Source organism: Alexandromys fortis, unplaced genomic scaffold (assembly GCF_014885135.2).
Source record: "Alexandromys fortis isolate MF-2015 unplaced genomic scaffold, M_Fortis_MF-2015_v1.1 scaffold_237, whole genome shotgun sequence".
NCBI lineage: Eukaryota > Metazoa > Chordata > Mammalia > Rodentia > Cricetidae > Alexandromys > Alexandromys fortis.
In genome coordinates this window covers 243,359-254,914 of record NW_026068137.1, presented here as the reverse complement: position 1 = coordinate 254,914, position 11,556 = coordinate 243,359, and the positions used below count along the sequence as shown (strand labels likewise).

Below are 11,556 nucleotides of genomic sequence, written 5' to 3'. Positions count from 1 at the left end.
CCAATCCATTCCCCCTCCCTCGTCAGCCCAAAGAGCAATCAGGGCTCTCCGTCCCGTGGGAAGTCCAAGGAAAACCCTCCTCCGTCCAGGTCTCGTAAGGTGAGCATCCAAACATCCTAGGCTCCCACAAAGCCACTACATACAGTAGGATCAAAAACCCATTGCCATTGTTCTTGATGTCTCAGTAGTCCTCATTGATTTTTAAAAGTGTATATAGTGATAGAAAAAATCAAACTAAGTTCCCCGACAGGTTCGTTGGTGATCAAGATCTCCTCTCCTGTCAATGAGTTTTCTGTTTGTATCTCATGTCGCTGAAGTCTGCTGTTCTTTCCTCTGTCCTGTTCATCTTGTCTTTATGGCTGAGTTCCCTGAGTAGTGTATTTCCAAAGTCTATCATACTCTTTTTCAATTTCTTGTTCTTGCTATTCAGCCCAGGCAGGCTTTGAATTCAAGGTCCCTCTATCTCTTCCTTGTGAGTCTGGTAATATTCATATGTGACTTCATGTCTGGAGCAAACTATCGTTTTCTTATTCCTAATGTATTTATGGTACCAAACATTTATTATTGCCTACAGATTTCAATAAGCAATTCTTTTTAACAATCTAAAAGTTTTGTGAGATTTACAGAATTTGATGCAGCTGTGATAGCATGTGTTTTGTGACATTGATCTCTTTCTCAGAACAGTGCCTGTTATAGTATGTAGTGCTTATGTTGGAGCATAGAGAATTACCCTTTGTTGTACTTAGTATTAAGTCAAGGTTGATTGATGAGAAGCTACTTGTTTTGAATTAATACTCTTTTATAAGAAACTTTTAAGTAAAATATATTGTGGGTGGTCCTTGGACTTCCCACAGGGCAGGGACCCTGATTGATCTTTGGGCTGACGAGGGAGGGGGACTTTTTGGGGGGAGGGGGAGGGAAATGGGAGGCAGTGGCGGGGAAGAGACAGAAATCTTCAATAAATAAATAAATAAATTTAATTAAAATTCAATTTTTAAAATCAAATATTCTAACACAACACAAACCCAAATGCACTGATTTTTGAATCTCCCACACTGAGGAAAGGTGGTAGGAAAAGCCCCTTCTTCCTTCCTTCCTTCCTTCCTTCCTTCCTTCCTTCCTTCCTTCCTTCCTCCCTCTTCCTTCCTTCCTTTCTCCCTCTTTCTTCCTTCCTTCCTCCCTCCCTCCCTCCCTCCCTCCCTCCCTCCCTCCCTCCCTCCCTTCNGAGGGAGGGGGACTTTTTGGGGGGAGGGGGAGGGAAATGGGAGGCAGTGGCGGGGAAGAGACAGAAATCTTCAATAAATAAATAATTTTTAAAAAAAGAAATAAAAAAAGAAACTTTTATAAAAGCAGTCTTCCTAACGATATTACTCACAATGAGCACATCATAAAAAGATGTGCTCAGTGATCTGAGTAGCAAAATTTGTCAGCCGTGTTTCCTATTATCTTTGAGATCAATGATAAGAGATTTTTCATGTAAACTTTCTTTCAGGTTTTGATATTATAAAAACCATGTTTCACTATTTAAGAAGTATGCTGAGAATGACAGTGATAATAGTTTGTGAAATACTATTTTATGTTGTCATAAACTACTGCATAGCAGTGAGCACCTCTTTTTAAAAAAAAATATTATGAATACAGTTTTCTGCCTTGATGTATGCCTACATGCCAGAAGAGGGCACCAGATATCATTACAGATGGTTCTGAGCTACCAAGTGGTTGCTGTGAATTGAACTCAGGACCTCTGGAAGAACAGGCAGGGCTCTAAGCCTCTGAGCCATATCTCAAGCACCTCTCTATAGTTAAGCTGTATACACCAATTTATGTGAAATCCACAATCTCTAGAGATAGATGAAGTTTGCTAACAGACACTTAACTGTGCATGCTCAACAGAGCTGCTGTTCACTGTGGGTTCTCAGTTGGAGGAACTTGTAGTCTAAGGTACAAAGAATAGTTGAAACCAGAGCAGAGCAAAGCATTCAATCCATATTTCCTTCATTAGATAGGCATATACAACTCTTAGAATTGTGTGAGAAGATGAAAGGATAATTAATAAGTTTGTGCTAGCCATGATATAAGATGAATGTATTAAGAATGCATGGAGGGAACTTATCAGGTGACTAATGTATCTCCTGTGTTTTTAATCTTTCTTCTAATAACTGCATTTTGATAATGCTGTGAATTATTTTAGGAGCCAGTGAGCTTTGACGATGTGGCTGTGAAGTTCACCCTAGGAGAGTGGGTTCTGTTGGATTCTTGTCAAAGGGAGCTCTACAGAGATGTGATGATGGAAACATGTATGAACCTGATCTCCATAGGTAACAACAAATCAGTGTCATTTCTTTTCTTGATCATTTGGAGAAAAACTCTTTCTTAGTCATCTGAGTAATTATATGGCTTGAAATATTGAAAGGGATGTGGTGGTAAATGTAGCCTGCCTGGTCACATTATACTAGAGAAGAAGCTGGAAAGTAATAGCTTGTGTATAAGGTTGACTAACGTAATGATGTCTTGCTTTTAATTTCTCCGGAAAACAGAGGAAGAAAATATTGATGTGGACCGCCAAGAACTCCAGAGAAACCTGAGGTAATTCACACCTACAGCAAAGGGAATCTGCATCAGATATTTGAGAGGGAGAGCCAATCGTAGAAATAAGGAAACCATCCCAATAGATCAAAATGCAAGCCGGGCAGTGGTGGCGCATGCCTTTAATCCTAGCACTTGGGAGGCAGAGGCAGGTGGATCTCTGTGAGTTCGAGGCCAGCCTGGTCTACAAGAGCTAATGCCAGGACAGCTAGGACTGTTACACAAAGAAACCCTGTCTTGAAAAAGAAGCAAAAAATGTAAATTGACCTAATCTCAAATGTTCTGTAAAACTTCACTGAGCTTGAGAACTCATAAGTGGATAATCCTAAATCTAATGTAGTACTTGCATGGATTTTTTGGACTGCACCTCTTACTGCACTGTTTTGAGAGAGCAGTAACAAAATGCGGTGCACCCTTTAGCTGAAACATTTACCGGCGGGTCCTTATATAAAACTGCCTGTTGTCTACAAATTTATTTGATGTATTTTTAGCAAGTTACCTTTAGACCTTATAAGGTTTATGTGGGAAGAAAAGGTGAGTTTGGGGTTTCGATTGAGACCCATCTTCAATGAATTGCCTGAAGGATATCCAGCTATTTAAAATTTGAGAATGTCTGACTCATAGTGCATAAGGAATAAGCTTTGTTAACTATGTCATAGACAGTGTTTATCAAACTATTACTCCAGAATCTTTTATCGTTGTATACTGTCCTCAGCCCTTGCTGAATGTTCAGTACTTCGTGTTTATTAGTTCTAACAGAAACAAACTCAGTACATTTCTTTTCCTTCTGAGGACAGGGTCTTTCTCTGTGGTCCAGTTTGCCCTCAGTTTGTTCACTTCCTGCCAGTGCCTCCTGAATACTGCACAGGCAGAGACCACAAAATCCGTCATCTACTATTAGTGATAAAAGAGGAATAATTCCCCCCCCCATTTTTTTTTTTTTTTCAGAATTCAGGTCATTGAGCGATTCTGTGACTATGAACACAGTAGCGAATGTGCAAAGACCCACCAACAGATACCCAAGAATGTTGTTAACGCACACGGTCGTCCTGCAATCACAGTTTATGAAAGCAGCATCTATGCAAAAGACATCAATGATCACTCATCGTCCTATATGATCGTTCAAAGCCAAACTGAAGAGAAACCATGCGTGTGTCAGGACCGTGTGGAGAAGGCCACTACACAGGAGTCAAGTCAGGAGGATTTTCTTTATTCTGAGTCCTTTCAAACACTTGAGAGTGCTCCTGCTAGAGAGAACATCTGTGAAAGTAAGCAATCTAATGAATCTTTTAGTAATCCCAGTTCTCACCAAGATTATGGGGGAACTTGCACTGGAGATGAGCAACGTGAATGTAAGCAATTTGAGAAGACCTTGAAGGAAAAAAGTTGTGTTCAAACATCGGAAAGGATCCATACTGGAGAAAAACCATTGGCGTGTAAGAAATGTGGTGAAACCTTCCTTCATTCCAGTCACTTGACAAGACATCAGCGAATTCACTCAAGAGAGAAAACTTACTCTTGTAGACATTGTGGTGAAACGTTCATGTATTCCCTGGCCCGTCAAAATCATGAAAAAACTCACAAAAAAGAGCAACATTATATATGTAAACATTGTGGGAAAGCGTGTATTCATGCTTACCATCTTCTGCAGCATGAAAGACGCCACACCCGTGAGAAACGTTATGCATGTAATCAATGTGGCAAAGCATTCAGACGGTCCTCCAACCTTCACAAACATGAGAGAATTCACAACAGAGAGAAACTCTACGCATGTAAACAATGTGGAAAATCCTTCATCAGTGCGGGCAACTGTTACAACCATGAAAGAATTCACACTGCAGAGAAAACCTATGTTTGCCAAGAGTGTGGGAAAGCATTTATGTTTTCCTCATACCTTCGAAAACATGAAAGAATTCACACTGGAGAGAAACCCTATACATGTAAATATTGTGGAAGAACCTTTGCCCATTCCAGTGCTAATTACAGGCATGAGAAAACGCACACCAAAGAGAAGCCATATGTATGTGTGGAGTGTGGGCAAGCATTCCCTTTTTCCACGTCCCTCCAAATACATGAAAGAACTCACACTACTAGAGAGAAATTCTACAAGTGTAATCCATGTGGGAAAGAGTTTGTGTATTTCTCATACCTTCGAAGACATGAAAGATCTCACAGTGAAAAGAAACCCAGCGGGTAGAGCTTATACTTGTGTAAACCATGTGTAACAGTAGTCAACCTGCTTTTTAAAATATTTATCATTTACTTATTTGTTTATTTATTTGCATGAAGTGTTGGACAAGAATACAGCAATGCTCTGACGTAAATTTTATTTATTTGTTTACTTATTTATTTATTTGCATGAAGTGTTGAACAAGAATACAGCAATGCTCTGGTGTAAATTTTATTTATTTGTTTACTTATTTATTTATTTGCATGAAGTGTTGGACAAGGATTCGCCAATGCTCTGGTGGTAAATCTGGAGCTCAGCAGACAACTTGCTGGAATCAGTTCTCTTTCCATTGTGTGAATCCTAGGGATGGAGCTCAGGTCCTCGAGCTTGGAAACAAGTTCCTTTCCCTTCTAAGCTACCCCACCAGCCTCTGTCTTGCTTTTCTTGTGAGTGAGGTTTCTTATGTAAGTTTTACATTTTGTACTTTTCTGTGTATACTTTCTCTAAAAACAAATGAGAGAATGTGTTGATGGAGGGTTCTGTCCCACCCGGGCCAACAGCTGTTAGTTCCAAGAGAATCACACAGAGGTCTACATTAATTACAAACTGATTGGCCTATTAGCTCAGGCTTCTTATTAACTCTTATAACTTATATTAGCCAATAATTCTTGCCGTGGTACCTTTTTCAGCGAGGCAGTCACACATCATGCTTGCTCTGCATCTGGTTTCCTCTGTGTCTGGGTGAGGACTGCAGACTGAACTTTTCCTCTTCTCCAAATTCTCCTGTTCTCACCCTGCCTATACTTCCTGTCTGGTTGCCCCGCCTATACTTCCTGCCTGGCTACTGGCCATTCAGCATTTATTTAAAACACAAGTGACAGGGTACAGACCATTGTCCCACAGCAAGATTGGGCTTGAGAGATAGCTCAGTGGTTGGGTACTTGCTGTGCTTGTAGATGACCTGGGTATAATTTACAACAACCACATGGTGGATCACAGCTATCTAACTCCAGCTGCAGTTGGTCCAATGCCTTCTGAATGTTGCACACACATACATACAGGAAAAATATACACATAGATCTTTAATTAAAAACATGAAAATACACTGGCGATAATATAAAATCAGCATAAGTATAATTTTCCCCATATGTGCAAGTGAACATAGGATGAACACCTACTCTTGCATCAGACATCATAATGTATGCCTTTTATTCCAACACTCGGTATAGGGGATAGATTATAGAAAATCGCAACACTGAATACAGAGGGCATGGATACAATTCATGAAACTTAAGAAAACCAGTTTCAAACAGATTAAATTGTCATAGGAGAGACCCATGTGTGGTGGCACATATCTTTAATCCCATTAATTGGGAGGCAGAGGCAGGCAGATCTCTCTGGAGTCCAGGTCAGCCAGGGAATCTCAGACCCCAACTCAAAAAAAAAAAAGAAAGAGAAAGTGAGACTCTTTCACAGAACTATTTCAAGGTCAGCTACATGAGTCTCAGAAAAAGAAAGAATGTTGTGATTTTCTTATGTAATTGAATCTTATAAAAGTGAGAAATGTAGATATCTTGAGCAAATTAGTTTATGTAAATAAATATCCCTAAATAAAACCTGAAAGAAATTATGTAAAAGTTATGCGTGTTTACAACATTTGCCTATTCTTACTCAAGACTTTTTTGACTTTACTTTCTTTTTCATTGAAAGTATAAGTTAGTGAATAATTTTAGTATGATTGCACATGCCTGTCTGCCCTGCTGCTCAAAGAGCTGAGTAAAACTGAGCTCACATTTGAAGGCCATGAAGACACCACCTTAAGGAGCAAGAACATAAACTGAATTGTGGAGATGGACTTTGGCAAGTCAATTGCATTTCCATCAGTTTAATGAGTATTTTTTATGGTTGTTGTTTTTTAAATCATGAGGTAATGCTTTACCCTTTACTGTAGAGCTATATTGGATTTGTTGGATTGAAATGTGTTTATTAGCTGGTAGACTATACTAGTAAATGCTTCTTAAAATTGCAGTTATGTGTTGGCACGTATGTGTTTGGGCATAAGTGTTTCAGGTGCACATTTGGATGTCAGAGGACAACTCTCTTTACCACGAGAGTCCTGAAGATGGATTTAGGTCTTCAGGCTTATGGGCTTGCTGCTGAACCATCTCACTAACCCGCTGGGTAGTTTTTGAATAGTTGTATTCGATATGAAATTGAAAATGTATCAGTGTTAGTATTTTTCTGGGTGTCATTACATAGTAGATTCTTTAAAAAAACTGTTCTCATTGTTAATTCCTTGGCAATTTCCATGTATTTGAATAGGCACTCTAGTTTTCTCAAACTTAGCTACTATGGTTGTATTTTGTGATGTCTATTTTCTCCAAATAAGTTTTTTTTTTTGAATTTTGGTGTGTGTGTGTGTGTGTGTGTGAGAGAGAGAGAGAGAGAGAGAGAGAGAGAGAGAGAGAGAGAGAGATTTGTGTTTATTGCAGATGTACAAGAGTAGAAGTCAGAAGACAACCTTCAAGAGTTTGTATATTGGCAGGTTGCAGTGTCAAGAGATTTACTTCCTGAGCCCTGCACCAATCCCAAATAAGATTTTTTAGTACTTTTTACATGCCATAACTCATTATAAGTATACTTAAGTGCTGTAACTATTACTAGTATTAAGAAATGTTGTGCACTATGATGGCTCAGCTGTTAAAAGATCTTGTGTTGATGCTGCACCGGAGTCAACATTAATCCTAGGACCTATGTCCAGCAGTTCACAGTCATATCAGACCCATCTGACCTCCCAGGACACCTGCATTCATAGGCATGCACCCATACAAGCACACACATGCACATAAATAAACTGATTACAATTCAGTATTGTTTGGTTTTCTTATTGTTGAGCAGTATTGTCTTGTTTATTCAAGTAAGAGGTTGAATAAAATTCCAATCTTTTAAATAATTTTCTCTCCTGTCTGTAATAATGTAGCAAGAGGAAGTAATTAATATGTACAAGTTAATCCCATTTTAAAGATGCCAGTTTCGGGACACAATGACACACACCTTTAATCCCAACACTCGACAGATCTTTGAATTCAAGTCTTGCGTAGTCTACATAAGAAGTTCTAGAAGATTGGCTTTTATAGGAGTGCAGTCCTAGTTGTGTGGACTTGGTTTTCACCTTCATCTAGTGTTTCAGAAAGTATACTGGATTCTGTTTCTCATCACTATCAATACCTCTTAGCATCACAAGATTTACAAGGTAGCTTTCAAATAAATTATAGTAAAGGAAAAAATGTCAATGAGATGTGTTTAATACACACAAACTGCTGGTCACTAACCCCTGGCCTACACTGTTAATAATGCTTCTATCACTTGTTGTAAAGTTAATTTTAAAAAAATGTTGGTTTTTTTTTAAATAAACTATTCATTGTGCATAATCTGTATAGTACCAATTTTTGTACATTTGAACACATGATAGCCACACTACAGATCACAAATGCTATCCATACTCATCAGAAAGTCAGTTCAGTCTATCATTGCTGTCAAAAAAAATCCAGCTTTCCTCTCCTTTTTATACTTTTTTTACCCCCTTTTATTAAAAATAAATTCTTTTCTCATACACTGTATCCTGATTCCAGTTTCCCTTCCCTCTCCTCCCATTTCCTTCCCACCTCCCCTCTCAAGATCCACCTTCTCATTAGAAAAGAATGTTTTTCTAAGAGATATAAATCAAACAACCACATCAAGGCTGGACATGGCGATCCAACAGAATGGAAAGAGCCCCAAGAACAAGCACATAAATCAAAGGCTCACTTGTTTACACACTCGGGAGTCTCATAAAAATACTGATCTGGAAGCTATAATATATATGCAAAGGGCCTGCTACTTCAGTCTCTGAGTTCATATGAGCTTTGGTCAGTTGATTTAGAGGGTCTTGTTCTGGTGGTCCAAATTCCTTCTGGCTCTTACACTCTCTTCTTCAGGGTTCTCTTCTGAGCTCTGAGGAGAGGGATTTGATGGAGACATCCTATTCAGAGCTGTGTATTCCAAGGTCTCTTTGTTTAATATCTGGCCAAGGGGTTCTGGTTTGTTTGCTTGCTTTAAGACAGTTTTTCACTATGTAGTCTTGGCTGGCCTAGACCTTTTTGTCTAAACCAGACTGTCTTTGAGTTCACAGATTTGCCTGCCCCTGCATTCCTAGTGCTGGTACTAAAGGTATGGGCCACCACATCCATCCTTTCTTTACACTTTTGCTTTTCAACTATCATCAAAACATACAAACATGCAAAGTCAGACCTGGGCAAGTCATTTTTTTAGGTCAGTAGAAATACATGAATCTGTTTACATAAATAGTATACAATCTTGGTCTCATTTATGACTAAATTAAAAAGTTTGAGTTTTCTTGTGGAAGCCAAGTGATGGACAGAGAAAAATGCATTTGCATTAGGTACTAGTTTTCAATCATCCCACATGTGTCAACATGGTAGATAAGGAACATTCTGAATTACACATACAAAATAGAGGCATTCATTCTCTGTGTATATAGTTCTGAAAAAAACTAATGGTTATAATCCTAATGTTGACAGTTTGGTGAAAAAAATGAGGTTGTGAGTAAACAGTAAATATTTATGAGATTTGAATGAAGGAAACTTTTCAAAACAATCCCAATAAACTGAGCCTTGGCTTTAATCTCCTTTACTTCCAAAAGAATAAAAAGCAAAGACCAAACTAAAAGTTATTAATAAAGTAAATTTTGCAAATATGATTTCCTCAGAGGCAAATTGCTCTTCATTTGTCTCCAGATAACTTCCTATTTGATAGTATAAATGTATTGCAAAAAGGTAGTATCAAATTGTATAAATTGTCTCCTCATTTGGTTTTGGAAGTCTTCTTAAATCCTGTACTTCTTTAGGAACCTTCCCATATTGTATATAAAGAAAATTACAAAAAAAAAAGTTTTCAAAATAATTTGAAAATCACAGGAGTTTTAATTCTTGAGGATTGCTATGAGGAAGAAGGATAGCCATACATTAATTGACCATTTGCAGTTTATCTTAGAGAACTATGATCATTTCATTAGCTCATGTTTAGGGTGTTTTTTTTTTTGGTGGTTTCTTTAGTTCTTTGTATATTCTGCATATTAGCTCTTTGTCACTTGTGTGTTGAGCAAAGGTTTATTACCATTATGTTTTTCCTTTATTTTATTTTACATACAAACCATAATTTTCCCTCCCTCTTCTCCCATTCCCACTCCCAGCCTCACTTCTACTCACACCCATCAACTCCTCCATCTCCATTCAGATGAGGTAAGGTCTCCCTTGGGAATTAACAAAGCATAGAATATCAAGTTGAGGCAGGACCAAGCTCTTACACACTGCATAAAGGCTGAACAACATAGGGAACAGGTTCCAAAGTCAGCTCATACATCAGGAGCAGGTCCTGGTTCTGCTAGGGGCCCCACAAAAGATCAAGGTACACAACTGTCACCCAGATACAGAGGGCTAGGTTGCTCCCATGCTGGCTCCCTAGCTGTCCAGCCAGAGTCCATGAGCTCCCTCAAGTACAGGTCAGCTGTCTCTGGGTTTTCTGTCATGATCTTAACTCTCCCCCTTGCTCATATAATCCTGCCACTCTCTCTTCAGCTGGACTCCCAGAGCTCAGTCCAGTGCTTGGCTGTGGATCTCTGCATCTGCATCCATCAGATACTGGATGAAGGCTTTATGATGACAATTAGGGTAGTTATAAATCTGATTACAGGGGAAGGTCAGTTCAGGCACCCTTTCCACTATTGCTAGGAGTCTTAGCTGGGTTCATCCTTGTGTATTCCTGAGAGTTTCCCTGGTACCAGGATTCTCCCAAAACCCATAATGGCCCCCCTCTATCAAGACATTTTTTCATTACTCTCCCCCTCAGCCCTACCCCCATCTCGACTATCCCGATCCCTCATGTTCTGTAGTAATAAGAACGGTGGGGCTGTGTCCCCAGCACCTGGCCGCCCGCACGGCTAGCTTTATACCCGAAATAATTACATGGAAACTATTCTTTTAAACACTGCTTGGCCCATTAGCTCTAGCCTCTTATTGACTAGCTCTTACATATTGATCTAACCCATCTCTAATAATCTGTGTAGCCCACGAGCTGGTTTACCAGGAAAGATCTTAATCTGCATCTGTCTGGAGTGGGAAAATTATGGCGACTGCTTGACTCAGCTTCTTTCTCCCAGCATTCTGTTCTGTCTACTCCACCTATCTAAATTCTATCCTATCAGAGGGCCAAGCAGTTTTCTTTATTAATTAACCAATGAAAGCAACAGATAAGATACAAGACCCACATCCATCACTTCTCCCAAGCATTCTGTTCTGTCTACTCCGCCTATCTTAATTCTACCCTATCAGAGGGCCAAGCAGTTTTCTTTATTAGTTTACCAATGAAAGCAACAGATAAGATACAAGACCCATCTCCATCATTTTCCCTTTTTCTGTTTAAACAAAAAAGAAAGGCTTTAACTTTAACATAGTAAAATTATATATAACAAAAACAGTTATAAAGCAAGAATTACAGTTACAATATTTATATCTATTTTATCTTTTATCATAACTAAGGAAAACTATAACTATAATTAACCATTCTTCAACTCCATCAAAGACTCCAGAAGGATATGATATTTCCTAAGCAAACAAGAAGTAAGCAACTTCCAAAACTCTAGAAATGCCAGAGACAACTCGCTGCCTGGACAGTCACCCAAAGTTCCTCTGTACCCTTGGGGCATCCATCTTTGGCCTACAGGCCCATAGTATCCAGCAGAC

General features: G+C 38.9%; 1 protein-coding gene across 1 annotated transcript in view; it reads left to right on the top strand.

Moving 5' to 3' along the window:
• LOC126491097 (zinc finger protein OZF-like) overlaps positions 1-8,093 on the top strand; it is a 33,702-nt gene extending 25,609 nt beyond the window's left edge. The window contains exons 2-5 of the mRNA XM_050126510.1: positions 27-99; positions 2,192-2,318; positions 2,538-2,586; positions 3,535-8,093. Of these exons, the coding sequence (XP_049982467.1) occupies positions 27-99; positions 2,192-2,318; positions 2,538-2,586; positions 3,535-4,783 (1,498 nt within the window). The 3' untranslated portion in view covers positions 4,784-8,093. The remainder of the gene's footprint in view (positions 1-26; positions 100-2,191; positions 2,319-2,537; positions 2,587-3,534) is intronic.
• Positions 8,094-11,556: the final 3,463 nt, after the last annotated feature.